We start from the raw sequence: 20,964 nt of genomic DNA on the forward strand, positions 1-20,964 counted from the left end.
ACATGATATCATATGATATATTATAATTATATGAAGGGTTTACAAGGTAGGGTTACAGTGGCCACCTGCAAAGTCCGGGGTGGAAGTATGCAAAAGGGCCATCTGCGTGCTGGCTGGGGAACCAGAGGATCCAGTCAAAAGTCCAGGCCTGCAGAGTCCCATATGATTTCATTTGGGGAAGCTGAAAGACCTATATTGGAAGGCTGAAGAAAGTCTGCCCTGGAAACCTGGAGATGGACATCTAGAGGCAGAGGCACAGACTGATGCTCCTCTTAAAAAGCAGAAGTGAGACTTCTTTCCCTTTTTATTCCATCCAGGCTATCAGCAAAGCCCATTGGTTGGTCTGATCCACATCCAAGGCTCTTTAGTAAATTATCCAGTCACACAATTAGCTGGATGTTTCTATTCAAGTTGACACCATAGTTAGCTATCGCAGGGGTGGATGTTTTTCTCAGTTGTCCTCCTGAGTCAGTGCCTTTCCTTCTTTAGTGGATCATTCACCATAGCATACAAACACATTAAAGTATAACTTATCTTGAAAAGACAAAAAGACCCTCTGAACCCATACCAACTTCAAGATACTCCCTTCTCTTTTGGCTTCCCTTTATGACAACACTCTGGAAAGCATTTGTTCTTAACTGTTTTTACCTGATCTCCTCTGTTCGTTCTTCATCCCTCTCCCCTCCGTCTTGTATCTTCCTCACAGCAAGAACTAGCTCTTACCAAGTTCACCAGTAGAAAAGGGAGGTGCAGAAGCCCTGGGGCAGTGGCGAGCTCAGTCTCGTGAGGAAGAACAGTGTGAAGGGCTTCATTGCACAAGTGGGGAGGAGAAAATGAGTGATGAAAGGCAAAGTGGGAGAGGTAACCAGGGCAGTTTCTCATAGGGTCTTGCAAGGTATCTGGATTTTAATTGGGAAACTCTTAAGAGAATTTTGAGCAGGAAGGTGATGGGATCTTGTTTTAAAGGTTTACTGTAGCTCTTGGGTCAAGGATAGACTAAAGACATATTTAAAGACTCCTAGAAACTAAACAAACAGAGGAGATCTAAAAAGATGAACCTAATGTTTTGCAAAATGTACAGATCTTATTTGCTTCCTGAATCAAGCAAACCACTCTAAAAAATAGTTTTGAAAAAATTGGGGAAATCTAATCTGGGCTCTATCAGATGATGTCAAGAATTATTGTTAATTTTTTTAGGTGCAATTACATTGTAGCTATGGAAGATATCTATATTTTATAATGATGTGTATTGAATATGTAAGGGTGGGATGATCTTAGATGAAAATGTGGCAAATTGCAAGTAACTAGCATATCTAGAAGATGAATAAATGAGTACTGTTTATTCTTTTTGTATATTTTTGTATTATAAAAATTGTCATAATAAAGCATGTTGTAGAAGAAGAGAGTGAAGGGTTGGGGCAAGAAGAGAATCAGTAGGAGCCCTTTGCAGCAGAGCAGAGGAAGAGAACAGTGTGTGATGCTCAGGGGAAGCTGTGTGAAGTGGCACAGAGGGAGTGATACGGGATTTGTCCTTTTAAAACCTGGTGACACATCCTTTTATTGATCCCAAAGTTATCTGTGGTTTCTTGTAATGGTAGAACTTAAAACATTACCTGGCTGCCCCTAAAAAGATAAATAATGGTGGCTTTCATTTTTAATTTATGGTTTTATTTTTCTCTAGATCTCCAAGGAAGACCATATTTTAATTTTATAATTAAAAAAAAAACTAACATTAAAAAATTGTCTCTTCTTCCATTGTGTCATTATTTATAAAACCGTGAGCTGAGTTTGACTGCACATTAGGCCTGGAATCTTCCTGCCTGATTTGGTCTCTGCTACATAGGCCACATCACCACTTGGGAATTTTCTGTAACTCTTTTTTGGCTTCTCAGAGCACTTGTCTCACTTCCTACTTCTATTTTGCTCTGAGAAGTCTTCTGACCCCATTGCTCTCTATAAAATGTGCCAGTACCTGGCCCAACTGTCAACGAGTGTTGGGTTTTACTGACAGCATCCCGAAGCCACTGCAGGGTGGTACACAGGGCTGGATGAGGGCTCGTTTCCTTTTGTAGGGAATCACTAACTGCTGTGTGAAGAGTAAAGCATTGCAGTGCCAGAGACCAGTTGGGAGGCCAGTCCCATTTTCTAGCACAAGATGATGCTTGGGAGAGGGTGGTCACCAGAAGGGATCCTTACTCCCCTCAGATCTTCCTGTTCTTCCTAAATCGGTTGCTTTTACCTCCACTTTGCTAAAGTAGAGATTCCAGCACACTGGCTAGTGCACCAAGCCCAAGTCCTTGCAGCATCACCTTTTCTTTTAAGGTTGTTAAAGTACTCAAACACAATAAGATAGTTATTTGTTTTGTTTTCCTTATCCATTGATTTTTCTTATAGGGCTGGATGGGTAATGCTTTCAAATGCCAAGCTTAAAGAGATCGATTTTAACTTAGGCTCCTTTGAAGGGCTATATTTGGAGTTGTGCAACATAAATGGAGCTGTGGCTGCAGGAGGTTAATCTAGCAGGAGGGTGGGGGTAAAACTATGCAGACAGAGGGAATGTGTTAAATTTTAGGTGACAGGAGGCTATTCAAGTAGAAATGTCAGCAGGGAGGGCTGGGGGGAGTTAAAAAAGTGGGGACTAGATCTTAGTAGGTAGAATGAGTCTGTAGATAAAATGTAGGAGTCTTCAGGAGAGAGGGAGTTGGATTTTCAAGAGGGCCTGGATTTGTTTATGCAACAAAGCACTGAACACTTCCCTAGGGCACGGAATGTGTGGTGAAGGAGGCAGGCAGATCCCTGCTCTCGGGCAGCTGGCACTGAGTCAGGGTAAGGGATGGTAGAAGGGCAAACAATGAATGAGTTTATGAGCAAAATTTTCAGGGAATGGTAATTGTTGTACAGAAACCAAGCATGTTGGTTTGGAGGCAGTGGGCCAGATTCCTTTTTAGATTGGTAATCAGGGATGGCGTCTTTGAGTAGGTGACATTCTACCCAAGACCTCAGGGATGGGAAGAGACAGCCACAAGGATGGAGCAGAGTGTTCAGGTAGAGGTCTGGGGCACCAGAAGTGGAGGAGTGGAGCCAACAAGGAAGTGAGAGGAGGGAGGCGCTAGTACAGTGAGTGGCTGACATGCAGGTCAGTGCTCACATGTGAAGAAGGAAGCAGGCGAGGCTCCATCAAGACTGAGGAAGGGAAATCCCAAGATGCCAAGGGAAAGGTCCAAAGTGTTGGTTTTAGGTTACTGGTGGGCCATTAGGATATCTACTCAGTTGGATGTGGTGGACACACCAGTAATCCCAGCACTCTGGGAGACTGAGGCAAGAGGATCACACGTTCAAGCCCAGCCAGGCCAACGTGGTGAGACCCTGTCTCAAAATTATAAAAAAGGCTAGGAATGTAGGTCAGTGCAAAAGCCCTGGTACTGAAAAAAACTGCTCACCAGAGGGTGATGAATGCAGAGACAAACCCTCACAGGAATAAGAAGCAGAGGTGAGGAAGCAGAAGCAGCATCCTGCATCCTGTGACCAAATCTTTTCCCTCATCCTTTGTGAGTGGGTCTTCCCTGGCCATGCTCCTGAATTTCCTTGCTTTCTCTGGCCACCTCTCTCCTCCCAGCTCTTTCCTTTGGACGCCTGCTTTGCTGTCTGCTGGCTTCTGAAGACTTGCCCCTTGGACGTAGATTCCCTCCATCTCCATGCCACACAGCTTCAGGCCAGTGTCTGAGATGGCCCAGAGCTAGGAACCTGGCTGCAGAGGCTGTGACTGAGATGCTTGAGGCATTGGATAAGGACTAGAAGTGGAGAAAGGGATGGAACCTTATCAATATACCAGGTCTTAAGGTATCTTGAGACTGAACGTGAAAGCAAAGAGAAAGAAGTCAGTAGAGCGGGAGACACTGATAAGGAGAAAGGGGCAGAGGGTAGCACAGTGGAAGGTTAACCTTAAATCGTATGAGATGAGCCGGGGATGTGGCTCAGTGGTTCTACCACCTTGCAAGTGCAAGGTCCCGAGTTTGATCCCCAGTACCACAAAAATAAATAAAAATAAATAAAAAAAATAAAATATCATGTGAGGTGAAATAAGTGAGTTCAGACTAGGTTAGAGGAGCAGTGAGAAGAAGAAACTTGAGGGGTCCTGCTCTTTTCAGCTGTAAGGAAAGCCAGGTGATCTGCCTAAGGTCAAGCTGCAGATGGGTTGGAGGTATTTTGGCATCACCACTCCGGAGATTTGCTGGGGAATAAATAATTGATAAATGAAATAGCTGCCAGGTCCCAGCAAAGGTACGGTTAGGTTGGCATGTATTTATAGCAGTCTGCCTCTCTCTAGGATTGCTCTGCCAGGGCTTGTGCACCAGATCTCATGTTAACTGCTGTTAATAGAGAGTTTGGGTTTTAGCCACTAATTATATTTTAAGAAGACATTAATCTCATAGTTGTCCTGACCAGTAAATCAAAGCCAATTCATTTGTTTTCCTTTTGTCTTATCTATACCTGTCAGAGGCTCATAATTAGTGTACGCTGCCAATGGGATTCGGGCATTTTAATCAGCTACTTTCTGTAGAACCTATTAAACTTGGCTCATTAAGTTTTGAATCTGTGCTATGATAAAAAAATGAAAGCTCACAAACAGCACAGCCTTTGTTTCATTTGCAGTCATTTTGATAGAAGGTTGAAGTTTTGAGGGATAAGTCTGCTCAGGTGCAGTTTCTGAACTGTTTTTAAGCATCTAGTTCACAATAATATCAACTAGAAAATTGCTACCTAAATGAAAACAGACATCACTTCAGAACCTTTTTTTTTTTCACTGTTAGGTTGAAAATGGTGTATTTGTAGCCAACCCACTTCAGGAACGCACGATTCTAATGAGAAAAGAAGGGGAGTCTGCCAAAAGCATTAATGAGATGCTTCTGAGTAGACTCTCTCGGTACAGAGCCTCCCCGTCGGCGACCCTTGCAGCCCTGACTGGCTCTACCATCTCCAATACCCTGAAAGAGGATCAAGCAGGTAGGCTGCTCTGTGCTTTCTAGCTGTCTCCCTGGATAGCTCCACCGAACTACTTTTTATTGAGCACTCACTCTATGCTAGACAAAGCATCTTACTTTGCCAACTTTACCTTATATGATTTTCCAGTCATTGTCCAGTGTTTTATTCCAAGTTTATAACTGTTGTGGGCCATGAACATGAGTTCATATGAATCAGCAATAATTCAAAGCAGCTGTCTTTACCCACAAATGTCTTATTATTACTGGTAGTGTACATTCATTGATTCATGTTTAGCTTTATGCTTCATGAATGCAAAATGATATTTAGCATTATCCTCATTAGGTACAATCTTAAGCAAGAAACAAATTTGTACAATTTACAATTTAGAATTTATCTTTTAGTTTTTATAGTTTAATGTTTTAAAATAGATGATACATTTATAAAGTTCAAAAGTAAAATCAGTGTGATAAACTAATACCTATTACGATGTCAGTAAGAGTCTGTCTGTTAACCCTATCTTGGTGATACCATTAGGTCAATGTGCAGGGAATTCTTAGCCCTCTGTGTTATACTCTGCCCCCTGTAGTTAACTGTAATTATTGATTTGTCTTTCCAGGAGCTCTTTATGTAATTTTTAAAATATATTTTTTCTCTTCTGTTAAAAATAAAAAGTAGTAGAAAAATAAATAAATAAAAAGTAGCATACTGTGTACCCTGTTCTACACCAGGAGGAGTTTCTAATCGGGGCAAGTCTTTAATACAGTTCTAAATGTATTTACCCCAGCTTACAATAACATTTTATATGTGTCCATCATAACTTTTGTCAGATTTTCAAATTCATCCATGGCCAAAAAACGTTATGAATCACTATTCTAGAAAAGTTTACAGATTACATCCACCCACCTTGTCTTATAGCAAACCATAAACAGTACTAAAAGATAAGTTTAGATAAAAGATTCCATATATAGAAAAATATATGAATTAATATGAACTTAATGCAGATCCTTTGCTGTTTGTTGCTTAAAATGCTAGGAAGAGAAAATATTTGTGGTTCATTTTGAAACTATTAAATATTTATTAATGTTAGAATTTAAGGACAATGTGTAATTTCCACAAGCCTCTGTTGTATAAAATAGAGGTGAGGAATTTGTTAATAATTGTTATAACCTGAGTGAGTATATAATTTGTTATAGGAAATGTTTTGAGGAAGATATGTCTTCTTAAATAAGCTTTTTTTTTGAGACAAGATCTCACTATATAGTTGAGACTGACCTGGAACTCACTATATAGCCCAGGCAGGTCTCGAACTCACAGCAATCCTCCTGCCTCAGCCTCCTGAGTGCTGGGATTACAGGCATACACCACTATGCCTGGCAAATAAACATTTTTTTAATGACTGACTGAAGTCTTTCTCTGAGTTTGTCCCTTGGGAGAAAATTAAATCCTACCTAAACAGTGGAAATACTAAAGGAATGTTTGTTGGGTAAGAAAATATGTGCAATAAAAAAGTAGAGACTTCAGAAAGCAAGAATATAATCAGAACTCTGTAGAAGTTAGTATCTGTATTCAAAACATATGATCTTATTATATTTTTATCAACAATCGCTATATTCATGTAAAAATTTTTTTTGGAGCGAGTACTGGGATCAAACTCAAGACCTTGAGCTTGCAAGGCAGGTGCAGCGCCATTGAGCTAAATCCCCGCATTCACTAGTTATAAACCAAGGGGCCTTTTTGGGGGGGCATCAGGAATTGAACTCAGGTCCCTGTGCTTGCAAGGCAGGCGCCAGAACCACTGAGCTAAATCCCTGGCCAAAACCAAGGGGACTTTTGAAAGATATTTGAACAGTTGGGGTTCTAGGAGTTTTTATTTGGTGTTTTTTTGATGTTGTGGTGTTTTTTTTTTTTTTTTTTTTTTTTTTTTTTTTTTTTTTTTTTTTTTTTTTTTGTACCAGGGATCGAACTCGGGTCCTTGTGCTTGCCAGGCAGGCCACCGAACCGCTGAGCTAAATCCCCGGCCCTTCTAGGAGTTTTTATTTTGTGATACATTAATACCTATTACTATGTTAGCAAGAATGTGTCATTAAAAATATCTTAGTGAAAATATTAGCCCACAAAATTGCTAAAATAGTCTGATAATTGCCCATTTGGAGCTTCTTACATGGAAATTTACTGAATGAAGAATACATTTGTTGGGGGCTTACAATCTTACAAAAATGGAATTCTTTAGAAGCACAAGTATTCAAAACAAATATGAGACAGATTAGGTTTCAACTTTACTTATTTTCTAATCTAAATCACCTGAAAATGTGTATCTGTGTTGGCCTGAGTAATACGTTTCATTTTATAGAATGACAGCTTCCCAAGGCTAGTGTATAAAGTCCTGAAATTCACTCTACAGTAAGGGAGATGAAATTACAGTTTTTACTTCTTGATTAATAAATAATAATTGTTTTGTTAATGATAGTTTGTCACTGACCTTAAAAAGGAAATATATATATAGTAGATTATCCTAAATCATACAGGTATAAAATTATTTGGTGATATTATGAAAGCTTTTACTAGATTGAAACTTCTGGCTGACTTCATGTTGAAAGCTGCTTGAAATAAATGGAGTATCACAAGCCTGTCAAGAATTGGTTCTACCTATAATGGAGAAAAATCTTTTGAATAGAGTATCCATTTCTTAAAAGGAAACACAAACAGTAGGATTCTTTTATTTTCAGATTTAGTCTATGTGAGGAGTTATTCTTTTGAAGGGATTTTTAGAGTCATGAGGACCTGCTGACTATTAGGAACGCTTTCAAGAAATGGTCAGACCATGTAGGAAGAAGCTTGGGGTCAGGTTCTGGAGCCAAAAAATAATTACTTTTCCCATATTTGTTATTTCATGCTCTCGCTTCTTCATTGGAATACATCTTTATTTGAGTTTAGGGCTCCATCATTACACCCCAGTCTACTTTAGTAATCAAAGCAGCGTGTATGCCAGGCATTTTCACTCAGTGTTTCCATTCTTCTCAGCAAACACCAGCTGCGGGCTACCTCTAAAGATGCTACGCAAGACGCCCATCTATGCCTGTGGCACGTACTTGGTGATGCTGGTGCCCCCTCCGGGGGGCTCGGGCTCCTCTGCCACCCGCTCTCTTTTTGGCGGAACAAGTGGTTTATCATCTTTAAAAAGTAAGTGATTTTATTTGTAATACTTTTGTGTATCTCACTGTCTGAAATTTAAGGTTTTTCTATTTTAAATTTACTATTCTAAATAATTGTTTGCAGTCACTTTCTGATAGCAGCATAGAATAATAATCATCAATATAATTATAGCCTAGGAAGAATTTAAAATAGATATTTTTTTTCTTCCTTCTTTCCTTCCTTCCTGCCTTTCTCCTTCCCTTCTTTCCCTTCCTTTCTTTTTCTTTTTCTCTTTTCCCTTTGCCTTTCTTTCCCTTTCTCTCTGTCTCTGTCTCTCTCTGTCTGTCTCTCTCTCTCTTCTGGGAATTGAACCCAGAGCTTTCTGTGTGCTAAGCATATGTCTCCTATAAAGTTACTGTAATTAACAAATCAGTAAAATTTTAGGAAATAAAATAATCTATTTATTGATAGTTCAGGAAGACCTCTGCTCACTCTCATAGAATCCCAAAACTATTAAAATAAGGATGTAAAACACCTCATTGTATGACCCAAAATGTTAACAGAAATGTAGAACAGAAAATAATATGTGTAAATATTCATTTATGTTTTAAAATTTACACATTTTTGTAAAAGCTGGGGCATGCTATAGTAATTAAAACAATTTAATTTTGGCTTCAGAGTAGGCAAATTGTCAAGTGGAATAAAATATAGAATTTTTAAATGTTTCTTTTATATTACTATTTCTTAGCATTCTTTATTTCCTTAGAGACATCCTTTAACTCTTTTGAGCCTTAGTTTTTCCAGTGTTTTGTTCCCTTGAAATTTGTTTAGGCACATCAAAATAAAATGCTTCAAAAATCAGTTTTCTTGTTTTCATTTCAATTTCTTAATATCTGTCCTCTTAAAGTAATTTTCTTACAGTAATTCCATTAAAGAATTCTAAATATATATAATTTATTGCTTTAAGTTAACCAAAAATAAATAAATAAATAAAGGATTCTATTTCACATTTAGACTTCAAAAAAAAGCAATACCTCTTCCTCCTGTGTTGAGATTGAATGTAAGGCCTGGCACCTGCTAGGCAAGCACTCTTCCACTGAGCTATATCCACAACACAAAAAGAGCTTTTCTTGCTCTGACTAAAGCCTGAAGATATAAATTTGACCTTAGCAGTTTAAGCAAAGTAATTTATGTAGTAGCAACTTTTTTTGTGGGGATACTGGGGATTCAACACAAGGCCTTTGCACTGAGCTACATCCACCCTCTCCTTTAATTTAGTTTATTTGTGATACATAAAATATACATTCATCTTGGGGAAATGGTAAATTACCATATCCCATCTTGATTCTTTTTACTTCTTCCCTTTTTCTCCCTCCCACCTCCTATACCCAGGCCCCCTTCCCATTCCATAAAGTCTGTTTCCTTGTTTCCTATGTTTTATTTTGTTCTTTCCTTAAACTTTCATATAAGGAGATCATGAGGTATTTAACCTTTGGTATCTGATTTCTCTCACTTAGCGTTATGGTCTCAAGTTGCACCCATTTTCCTATGAAGTAGTACTTCATTGTGTATAAATCTTAATTGCCCAAACTGGGCTCAAACTTGTGATCCTCCTGCCTCAGCCTCCCAGAGTAGTGGGATTATAGGGGTGTATCACAATACCTGGCTAGTAATATCAGCTTAACCTGAGGGCCATTTCAGGTAGTTGCATGTGCTTGAAGCTTAGCTATTCATAACAACTCCAAACTCTACCTTTAGAATCAAATTGGTTGGACTTTCTTGACAGCTTGTTTTCTCTAACAGTGCAGGTGACCAGATGTTGTCCTCTTAGGCCCTGAGATAAAAGAAATCATGCAGATTTAGCATTTGCTTTTTTTGAATTATTATTTATAGCTTTATGAGATATAATTCACATACTGTAAATTTAACTTCTTTAAAGTATAGTTTATTAGGGGATTTGTTTTTGTGTGTGTAACTATTAACAATGTCTCTCTATCGTGCCAAAAGATAGCCCAGATCCTTTAGCAATCTCTCTTCTTACCCCCCACCCCTGGCATCTACCTATCTACTTTCTGTCTCTAGATTTACCTATTTTGGGCTTTTCATATAAGTAGAATTAAACACTAGGTGGTCTTTTGTGACTGTACCTTTTCGTATTAACAATGTTTTATTAATTCCATGAATCGGTGCTTCACTCCTTTTTTATGGCCAAATTATATTTCACTGTAGGAGTAATACTCCATTTTGTTTATCCATTCTTCAGTTGATGGACTTGCTTTCCTACTTTTTGGCTATTTTGAAAAATGCTATAAACATTGGTATATAAGGCTTTGTATGGACGGATTTTTATTTCATTATATGCTTAGGAGTGGAAGTGCTGGGTTATGTGGTAACTATATGCTGACCCTTTGAAGGAACTGTCAAACTATTTTCCAAAGTGACTGTACCATTTTCTTTTCTTGTCAGCAATATGTAATGGTTCCAATTTCTCCACTCCTCACCAATATTTGCTATTTTCCTTTTCTGGTTTTTGTTTTATTATAGCCATTCTAAGGGGCATGAAATGGTATCTCTTTGTAGTTTTGATTTGCATTTCCCTAATGATTAATGATGCCAGACATCTTTTCATGTGCATATTGACCATTCATATATCTTCTCTGCAGGATTAAAATGTTTTGTCCATTTTAAATTGGGTTATTTGTCTTCTTACTGACCGCTAGTCTTGTTAAGCTCTTTTTTTAGTCTTTTGGCATGGCTTTTTCACTCCATTGGAATTGGACCTGTTTGATTAAAGCAGATCTTCATGGTGCCATTTTTTCATGAGGACATAGTTGACACAGTGGTTCTGTTTTAGCCCACCAAATCAGTAAATGCTTAAATTCCTCTGCATCCTTTTCCAAATTAGTCACTATGTGGGCTGGTAAATATGAGCCTTTAAAACAGTGATGGCAAACCTATGCCATGTGTGCCACAGCAGGCTGTTTGTGATCACTGAGAGCTCTAAAAAGATCACTGCTTTAGGAGCTCCTTATTAAGGTAGGAGAAATGGTGGAGGGTGAAGCCTCCAGAAAACGGTAGATGGTGCTATGTTACTGCTTGAACCCTGATATACATACTTCACAATCAGAGAGAAGTCATCATAGTTTTTTGTTTTGTTTTGTTTTGTTTTTGGTACTGGGGATAGAACTAGGCACCTTGTGCTTGCAAGGCAGGCAGCAGCACCACTGAGCTAAATCTCTGGCCCAAGAAAGCATCATAGTGAAGCACAGCAGGTCTTGAGTAATATTTGTTTACATGGCTTGGTGGAGGAAAGGTGTATGGTAAACACAATGGAAAAGAGATTTGAGGAAGATCATTTGTTGGTGTGCAGAATGGAAGAGTAAAAAATAAAGAATATAGTTTAGGACAGTTATGATAAACCTTTTAGAGTTTTCAATGATACTAGCTGCTCGCTGTGGTATATGAGCCATAGGTTACAGTGCTATCACTGGTTTAGGCTATAATTTAAGTCATGTGTGACAAGTATCTGGCCTACTAGGGTGATGGAAATAAGAAAAAGACAAACCCAAGCCAGGTATAGTAGCCCACACCTATAATCTCAGCACTCAGGAGGCTGAAGGCTGGAAGATTGTTTTGAGTTCCAGGCCAGACTAAACTACATAGCAAGTCTGTCTCAAACAAACAAACAAACTCAAGAGACACACAGCTAGAATTTATGGTTGGTTTTTTTTTTGGTTTTTTAAATTTTGGTACCAGGGATCAAACTCAGGACCTTGCATTTGCAAGGCAGGCGCAGGGCCACTGAGCTAAAACCTTCGTCCTAGAATTTATGTTCTAAAGTAGGGAAGAAAATATGATGTCAACAGTAGCAACTAACAGATAGTGCTTGATATTTCTAGCTCACTGAATTTTCATAATAGCTGTATAAAGTAGGCAGTTTTGTTATTTCCTCTTTACAAATGAGGAAACAGATTCAGTAACTTTCCAGGGAGCACTCAGAGGTGGTTAAGCTAGAATTCAGATTCGAAGCCTAAAGCCTGTGGTCTCCAAAGCCAGAGCATCTACAGGTTTCAGAGCCAGTGCATGGGAAGAGAGCAACAGTGCCGCGTTGGTGTGTACTCCTGAGTGTAAAGTGTTTCTTGTAAATGTTGGTGACTCATGATGTTAGTAATCATACCCTTCTTACAGTTGCCCTTTTGATAATCCATATGGAAAAAATCTTCATGCAGAAGTTGCTGTTTTAAAAACACTTTCAAAAACAAGGTTTGGTGGACTGAGGATATATGTCAGTGGTAGAACAGTTGACTGGCACACACATGGCCCTGGTTTCAATCCCTCGTGCCTGGGGAAAAAAGATTCAGTTTTAAATTTATGAAGATATTTTGGTAATAATTTTTTGAATAGTTTGTAAGTATATTTTCAGTTAACACCAGTGGGCAGCAACAAAAAAGGGATATGATTTTTATGTTTAAAATTTAAACTTTGCAAATTAGTCATCAGGATCATAAAATAGTATACCATTTTTCCACAGTCCTGGCATCTAGCTTGGTGTATAACATTTCGGATGGTCAATTCACAAGTCGTGCAGATCTCATAGATGCTGCTGGAAGCTCACTGGGGCGTGGTGCTCTTGTCCCAGGATTGGGTAAGAAATACGTGCATGCATTTCCTTGAAAAATTCAAAGTTCTAACAATTTATTTTGAAAAACCTTGCCAATTCCCTGTAGCATTATAGTTTTCTTTAAAAGAAAGAAATTGTTAATACTATTCTTTAAAGTTGGGGAATCAGCATAGGAAATTGCCACACATGTAAAATTCCCTCAGGAACTGCCTTTGAAAATACTGTCCAGTAGGCCAGATGATGATGCCTATAACAGTCCCAAGGTTGATGCCATAAGGTTGACTCCTGTGAAGAATATTTTTGCCGAAAAATGAACATGATGTAATATACTGGCTTTTCACTTTGCCCTGGCTGCTAGGAAAATCCTATCGTAAAGTTTTAGGTTCAGTTATTAGAGCTTTTATTGTGTGTTTATGTTAGTTGGTCCTATTGTTACCTCTTAATGTAAACCACTTCAATCTTTTGGAAGTAGTTCAGTTAAGTCAGTTGCTAAGAAGTGTCTATTTTGTGAGAATTATTCCTTCTTACATAGGAATTAAGCAAACTTGAAAATTAAATCCTGGCTTCTTGCTAAACCCATTTAGTGCTTTGCCAGGTAAAGCTATAGGAATAGCGACATGATGGTGAGCATGAGACTCTGCCCTTCCTACTGATTAATATGAGGATGTTTCAGCAGTGCCTGTGAGAAATATGTTCACAGGCAGTGGCAACATGATGCTCTTTGCAGGTGCCTGTTACGATACAGTGAACAACATGCTGTGGACGTGCTCCAATGATCATATCGACCAGTGGTGTAATCCTGGAAATCAAGCCTTCCATTATGTGTGCCAGCGACTAGGAGTCAGCCACATCATCACTGAGCCCAAAGGTGAGGTGCTGTCGCTCCTGTAGTGGGAGGCGGCCACAGCATAAGTAGGTGGGAAGCAGACAACACTCAATCGTATCAATAGTCTTTCCTCTTCCAACTTAGGAGCCTACAGTCCTTTTCCTGTGACTCCAATAGTTGGTTTCTGATTAAGTATGAAAAATCTGGGTTATCTTTTGAGTCTTTGAGTCATATCTACATCCAAATGGATAGCCAGTCCTGTCAGCTCCTACCTTCCAGACATCCCAAATCCAGCCATTCTCCAGCATTCTGCTGCTACCATTCCTGTCATCATCTTTGCCTGTGTCACCATGGCAGCCTCCTCCCAGGTTGTTCTTCCTCCAACCACTTAGGCTCCTTTCCACTTAGCAGCCAAGGAGTCTTCTACCGCCTGGCCAGTTGGAGCTGCCACTCCTCTGCCCAGATATCACCTCTGGTCCTGGGTAACTCAGAATCAGAACACAAAAGGGCCAGGGATTTAGCTCAGTGGTTCTGCCACCTGCCTCTCAAGTGCAAGGTTCCGAGTTTGATTCCCGGTACCAAAAAAAAAGAATCAGAACACAAAGAACTCATTTATTTCAGTAGGTCTCAAACCTAGCTTTCAAAAGTCTTTGGTAAAGACAGACATTTCCTCCCCTGCATTTCTTTGTTGAGACTGAAATCCCAAAAGGCACAGAAGAGAATGAGACTCAGGCTGGCCGTGGGGTTAATATGCAATCAAAAAGTTCTGCTTTGACCAACTCCATTTTCTCTTTGGTTATTCTGAGTCCAGTCTTCATAGTTCCCAGTTCTCCATAGTTCCTAAAGTCATTTTGTAGCTCCCAAGTTCCCCCATTCAGACTTGTTTCTGCACAATGGCCTATGTTCCACATTTTCAGGCAATTCATTTCAGCTGGTTTAAGAAGAAAAGCAATCTTTTTATATTTTGCTTATTTGGATTTTACCTCCATTCTTTGAATGCCTGTAATTATCTGTGAAGTATTATTTATTAGATAAGATGATGCTTGTCAATCCTCATGGGTTTGATTGATTGATGTATAGGTCAGGTGACTAAATAGAATAAAAATGTTGAGTAGAGTGGAGGAAATGTTTATGAATGAGGGACAGCTGTGGAAGACTGAGTTACTTTACTAGAATGGTTACCAGCATGGTTTGAGATGGCCGGAGTTTAATTCCCAGCTTTACCACTTTATAGCTATGTAACTTAGGGTGAATTATTTAGCCTCTGTGACTTTTGTTTTTCTGCTCTATGAAACAGTGCTAAAATAGTCTAAATTTATATCCATGTTGTAAGGTAATGCATCAAAGCATTTAGCTTATTGTCTATTGTACAGAACAGGCTCAATACGTGGCAACTACTTATGTTCTATATAAATGGAAATTCTCAAGTGTTTGCAGTCACACACTCTGACAGAGGGAAGGTTCCTCCAGCAGCAGTAGGAGATATAGGAGCCAAGCTGGTCTGAACCTTTTGTAAGTTGGAGATCCGCCCCTCATGGGCCACCTATAGAGTGTCTTTCCTCATTGGGTTCCTTTCCATTCTCTAGAGGAGGCTATAACCACGAATGAGGTTATTAACCAGTTACTGCACCACGTTGGTGCAATGTGCATACACCAGCTCAATCTTCTGGCCACCAACCCCAACCTTCCCATCACAAGTGTCTTGGGCAAGCAGCATCCGATTGAAGCCCACCATCTGAGCAGCATTTGCGACATCATGGAGAAGGCCATGGTTAACGGAGATACCTGCATCATACGCTGCATTCTGGTTGTCTTTCAGGTAAATTCACTGTGGTGAGGTAAGTAAGATGCTAGAGAGAAAGGAATATGAACCTTGGCTTCAGCCACCTAATTTCCACTGGAAGAAAAATTTAGTAACATTCCCATTTGCATCTTACCACCTTCCAGTCCTATAATTGGAATTATCATCATATTCACGGCACTACAGTTAATGGGCTATTGCTATTTGTAGCTCATTGCAATTAATATATGTAAAATATTTACTATAATTACACCATTACACAAGGGAAGAGATTATACTTAAAAACTCACCTGATTATCTATTCATAAGACTATATACCATGTGCTTTCTTCATGAGGATGGAGTTAATTTTATCCTGGAAGAATTAGCATTTTTTAGATATCCCCCTATGTTTCTGTAGGTGGTGTTTAAATTTTTCTTCAGCCCACAAACTGAAAGGAACCGAGACATCATTCGACGCTCGGGATTGCTTCTTTGGCAATTGCTGATGGCACCAAAAGATCAAATCTGCCCTGAAATTCAGAAGGAAGTCTGTCTTGCCATCAGGTAAACAGCAAATGATTTTCTTAGTGTTCTCTGCAGAGTGATTCTCTTCAAGGCATTGTATCCTTCCCTGAAAATTGGTAACATATGTCTCTTAGCCCATCCTGTAGCCAGGACCCTGTGCACTGGGAATAATTAATAGGAAAGGGTTGTGCCTTGAATTTTAGGGGGCCAAAAGGTAAAGGAGGTGCCTACCTTTACTCTTCCTGCAAAGCCAAACCCTGAAAGTGACTAGTTTGTTTGCAAACATATGCCCTCTTGTGGGGGAGTGGAACAGGGCAGTCAGGAGCAGGATCTTCTATCTGGCAGCCCTGTGTTCTAGTCCCATTCCCTGTACCCATTCCTTATAGCCTTGGTTTGAGGCTCCCATTTCCTTGGCTGTGAGATGGTCTTAAAAATAGCACCTGCCATATAAATTTGTGAGGTTGTCCATGTAAGGCTGTGCTCAACTATGTTATCCATTATTAACCTACTTAAAACTTTGTTAGATTCTCTATTTATTGTCATTTATTTGAGTTTAGTTTAGTGAACTTTCATCCAGGGGTATGGCCTTACTATGACTAAGTATATTTAAGTGACTCAGAGAGAACTGGGTGGTTGATCTGAAAGAGCCAGCTGGCAGGGGTGAGCTAGAGGGCAGGGAACTTTCCTCCTTCCACAGTAGATTCTGTTTTGGTTTGCATTCTGTTGAGCATTATGGCAGTAATTAAAATCTGGTGCTGTGGCCTTCTGCAGATGGTGGGTGTACGTATACACAAATTATTGAAATCTCAATAAAAAGATAAAATTTTTTGAAAAATTCTGGCTCCATTTGCCATCCTATTCTTGCTTTTTTGGAAAAGCCGAGAATTAGAAATTCCCTTTCTCAAGTGATTTTTTTTTTTTTTTGTACCAGATATCGAACTCAGGTCCTTGCTCTTGCAAGGCAGGCCACCGAACTGCTGAGCTAAATCCCTGGCCCCTCTCAAGTGATTTTTTTTGGAGCACTATCTGTACTACACTTGGCTTTACTGAATTCTCATTGCTTACCGAGTCTCTTTAACCATGTGGCCTTAGAGAAGTTACCATTTTGGTAATTCTTTTTTTGCAGGGGGTACTGGGGATTGAACTCAGGTCTTTGCACTTGTGAGGCAGGCGGCCCCACCACTGAGCTAAATCCCCAGCCCACCATTTTGGTAATTCTTTTTTTGCGGGGGGTACTGGGGATTGAACTCAGGTCTTTGCCCTTGTGAGGCAGGCGGCCCCACCCCTGAGCTAAATCCCCAGCCCACCATTTTGGTAATTCTTTTTTTGCGGGGGGTACTGGGGATTGAACTCAGGTCTTTGCCCTTGTGAGGCAGGCGGCCCCACCCCTGAGCTAAATCCCCAGCCCACCATTTTGGTAATTCTTTTTTTGCGGGGGGTACTGGGGATTGAACTCAGGTCTTTGCCCTTGTGAGGCAGGCGGCCCCACCCCTGAGCTAAATCCCCAGCCCACCATTTTGGTAATTCTTTTTTTGCGGGGGGTACTGGGGATTGAACTCAGGTCTTTGCCCTTGTGAGGCAGGCGGCCCCACCCCTGAGCTAAATCCCCAGCCCACCATTTTGGTAATTCTTTTTTTGCGGGGGGTACTGGGGATTGAACTCAGGTCTTTGCCCTTGTGAGGCAGGCGGCCCCACCCCTGAGCTAAATCCCCAGCCCACCATTTTGGTAATTCTTTTTTTGCGGGGGGTACTGGGGATTGAACTCAGGTCTTTGCCCTTGTGAGGCAGGCGGCCCCACCCCTGAGCTAAATCCCCAGCCCACCATTTTGGTAATTCTTTTTTTGCGGGGGGTACTGGGGATTGAACTCAGGTCTTTGCCCTTGTGAGGCAGGCGGCCCCACCCCTGAGCTAAATCCCCAGCCCACCATTTTGGTAATTCTTTTTTTGCGGGGGGTACTGGGGATTGAACTCAGGTCTTTGCCCTTGTGAGGCAGGCGGCCCCACCCCTGAGCTAAATCCCCAGCCCACCATTTTGGTAATTCTTTTTTTTTTTTTTGGTACCGGGGATCGAACCTGGGTCCTTGCACTTGCGAGGCAGGCCACTGAACCTCTAAGCTAAATCCACGCCCCCATTTTGGTAAATCTGACAGGAGGAGGGGGTGATCCTTTTATCAGGGAAGTGACTGAACTAAATCATGACAGTGAATTTAGGTTCAGATTTTTTTTTCAGCAATAGACCTTCTGTTTTATATAATTAAACTGGTATCTGTAATGAAAATTAAAATCTAAACATTTAGAGTTTGGATTTTCCAGACTATTTGTTTAAAATCTTTTTGACTTTTCTGTCATTTCAGCTCTGGTTTAAATATCTTATACCCAGGTGAAACTGAAATCAATAACTTACTTAAACTTGTCTTAACAGAAGGTAAGAATTATCCTTTAATTAAATTGCCATCTTTCTTGTTTAAGAGACTGCTGGATAGCAAATAGAATATTCTCTGTTATTCAGTATATTATATGGGCTCATTTCAACTAGATTGAGAGCAGAAACAATGTTTTATGTATCTTCAAGCCTTATAAGCCTCTCTGTACAGTATTTTTAACACTTAATCCAATGTGCTTGACCCTAGATGTTTAACACGTTTAAAAATAATGGCTTCACCAAGTGTAGTAATGCACACTTGTAATCTCAGCACTTGGGAGGCTGAGACAGAATTGCTAGAAATTCAAGGCCAGCCTGGGTTACATAATGAGTCCAACGCCAGCCTTAACTCCATAGTGAGACCCTGTCACAAAAAAATAATAAATAAATAAATAACCTCTTGGTGATCTCTAAGTTTTTTCCCACACAGTAGAACCCAATTTTTTAAGTTATACCAAGTAAACAAGAAAAATACCATGATAAACACTCTGCATTTAAATGCAGCATTAAGGAATTAGAAATACACTTTAGTTTTTTGTGTTATTTGTTGTTTTTTGTTGTTGTTGTTTTTTTGAGGCAGGTTGTTAATATGTACCAGGTTGCCCTTACACTCATTGTGTAGCCCAGGCTGGCCTTGAACTCATGGCAATCCTCCTGCATCAGCCTCCCGAGTGCTGGGATTACAGGCCTATGCCACAACATCTGGCTAGAAATACTTTATGATATATCCAGGAGGTAATCACACCTAAATCAAGATGTGCTGGTAAAACCTGTGGTGGTACACACCTGCAACCCCAGCACTGAGAAGACTGAGGCAAGAGGGTCATGAGTTTGAGGTCAACCTGGGCTACAGAGTGAAATGCTTTTTTTTGCTGTGTTTTGTTTTTGGTACCAGGGATCAATCTCAGGACCTAGCACTTTCCAGGTGTGCACTGTGCTGCTGAGCTACAACTGGCCCTACAAAGTAAAATTCTGTCTAAACAAACAAACCAAGCCAACTGGTTGAGATGTAGTTTTGCCACTGATGTTTGTCTAAGTCTGTATTGCCAGTGCTGCTAGGTTGTTAGTCTACTTAAAAAACAAACAAACAAACAAACAAACAAAAAAAAACCTTAAAAAAAATCGCATCAGTTTTCTAAGTGCTACTTCCAAGGTAGTTTATGGAACTTTGTTGTGTATTAGGAGAAAGAAACAGCGGACTTTCCCAGCTGCGGGATGTGATCTTAACCAACTTAGCTGAACAACTTCAAAACAATCGATTTGGCAGTGACGAGGATGATCACTACAGGTGACAGCAGTTATGTTGTTTTACTGCTAGCCCTTTCTTATGTCCTTCTAAGTAATTAATTTACATTTAAATATGTGTGATCAAGTTGGCCTCCTGTTTTATAGCTAACATCATTAGCATAACCCTAAAGCCCGAATCAGTTGAAAGATAAATCCCACAGTTGCCCTAAGAACTAATAGCACATTTCAATTTTATCAGTAAAGCTAGTTGGGCCTCCTGGAGGGAAGAGTGCTTAGCAGAAGTAACAGAACTTATTTCAGAGCTCTTGGCAGAGGGGCCATCTACTTACTGATCTGTGAGAGAGGTGTGTTTTAGACCTAGGGACGGCGAGGAAAGAAAGTGTGGCTTTCTCGTTACTTATAAAGTATTTTGATTGGATTTTTGGATACCACTTTGTTTCTGTAAATTTGACTTAATTATCTAATTATTATCATCATTACTGAGTAAGATGATTTGCTTTCAGATTAATTTCGTATTTTAGCTAGGGGTGGTGGCACACACTTGTAACCCTGGCACTCTGAGACCCTGAGGCAGGAGGATGGAAAATTTGAGTCCAGCCTGGGCAGTTTAGTGACTTAGCAAGATCCCATCTCAAAATGTAAATTTTTTTAAAAGGATCTGGGAATGTAGTTCAGAGTGAAGGCCCTGGGTTCACTCTTCAGTGCTAATGATAGATAGATAGATAGATAGATAGATAGATAGATAGATAGATTTTTTAATTTAAAAAAATTCATATATTTGTCATCTCATGCCAATTATATAAAATTTATCCTTCTACTAATAAACTATCACTATTTTATTATTACATTTTTCCTGCATTTTAAAGACTAAATGATGAACTTTTACACTACATTCTGAAGATTGTTGTACGAGAATCCTGTATCTTAATCACCAAGTGCCAAACTGTCTCTAAAGATGATTTTCAAAAGCTCCTCTCAACCGTGCCTGTAAGTAAAAATGTGTTTACTGAAAGCAAAATTATATTATTTCTGTTTTCATTATCCTGTATGAGGATATTTACACATATTTACACACTCACTTTACAACAATGGACTGAAAATAATTTATGAAGATTCATAGATGATTGTGCTCATCTTAGAAATGTAGAACTAGGTGAATCTACTTGGAATGTTTTTTCCCAAGACTTTATCCTCCCTGCTTAAATTTGTGATGTAATAACTCATTTGACTGAATTTGTTGTTTTTTTAATCTAGTGACACCCCCTTTCAGTAAACAGCATTTTTTTCTAAATTGTTAGTGTTTTACAGAGACTCATAGGAATCAAAAGTTCTTTTAAAGGTTTGGATAGCATCTTCCCTATGGAGATGCCTGTGAGATAGAGGGGGAAAGAAGAACTGCTAAGAGGGAAAATTAAATTACTCGT

General features: G+C 39.6%; 1 protein-coding gene across 1 annotated transcript in view; it reads left to right on the plus strand.

Annotated features, from left to right (window-relative positions):
• Positions 1-20,964, plus strand: part of Hectd4 (HECT domain E3 ubiquitin protein ligase 4) — a 187,571-nt gene that overhangs the window by 74,917 nt on the left and 91,690 nt on the right. The window contains exons 8-16 of the mRNA XM_010604495.3: positions 4,812-5,004; positions 8,005-8,163; positions 12,647-12,760; positions 13,464-13,604; positions 15,149-15,381; positions 15,764-15,909; positions 18,225-18,295; positions 19,475-19,580; positions 20,407-20,527. Of these exons, the coding sequence (XP_010602797.2) occupies positions 4,812-5,004; positions 8,005-8,163; positions 12,647-12,760; positions 13,464-13,604; positions 15,149-15,381; positions 15,764-15,909; positions 18,225-18,295; positions 19,475-19,580; positions 20,407-20,527 (1,284 nt within the window). The remainder of the gene's footprint in view (positions 1-4,811; positions 5,005-8,004; positions 8,164-12,646; positions 12,761-13,463; positions 13,605-15,148; positions 15,382-15,763; positions 15,910-18,224; positions 18,296-19,474; positions 19,581-20,406; positions 20,528-20,964) is intronic.

This window comes from Fukomys damarensis, unplaced genomic scaffold (assembly GCF_012274545.1).
Source record: "Fukomys damarensis isolate Sample0158 unplaced genomic scaffold, DMR_v1.0_HiC HiC_scaffold_12, whole genome shotgun sequence".
Classification (NCBI taxonomy): domain Eukaryota; kingdom Metazoa; phylum Chordata; class Mammalia; order Rodentia; family Bathyergidae; genus Fukomys; species Fukomys damarensis.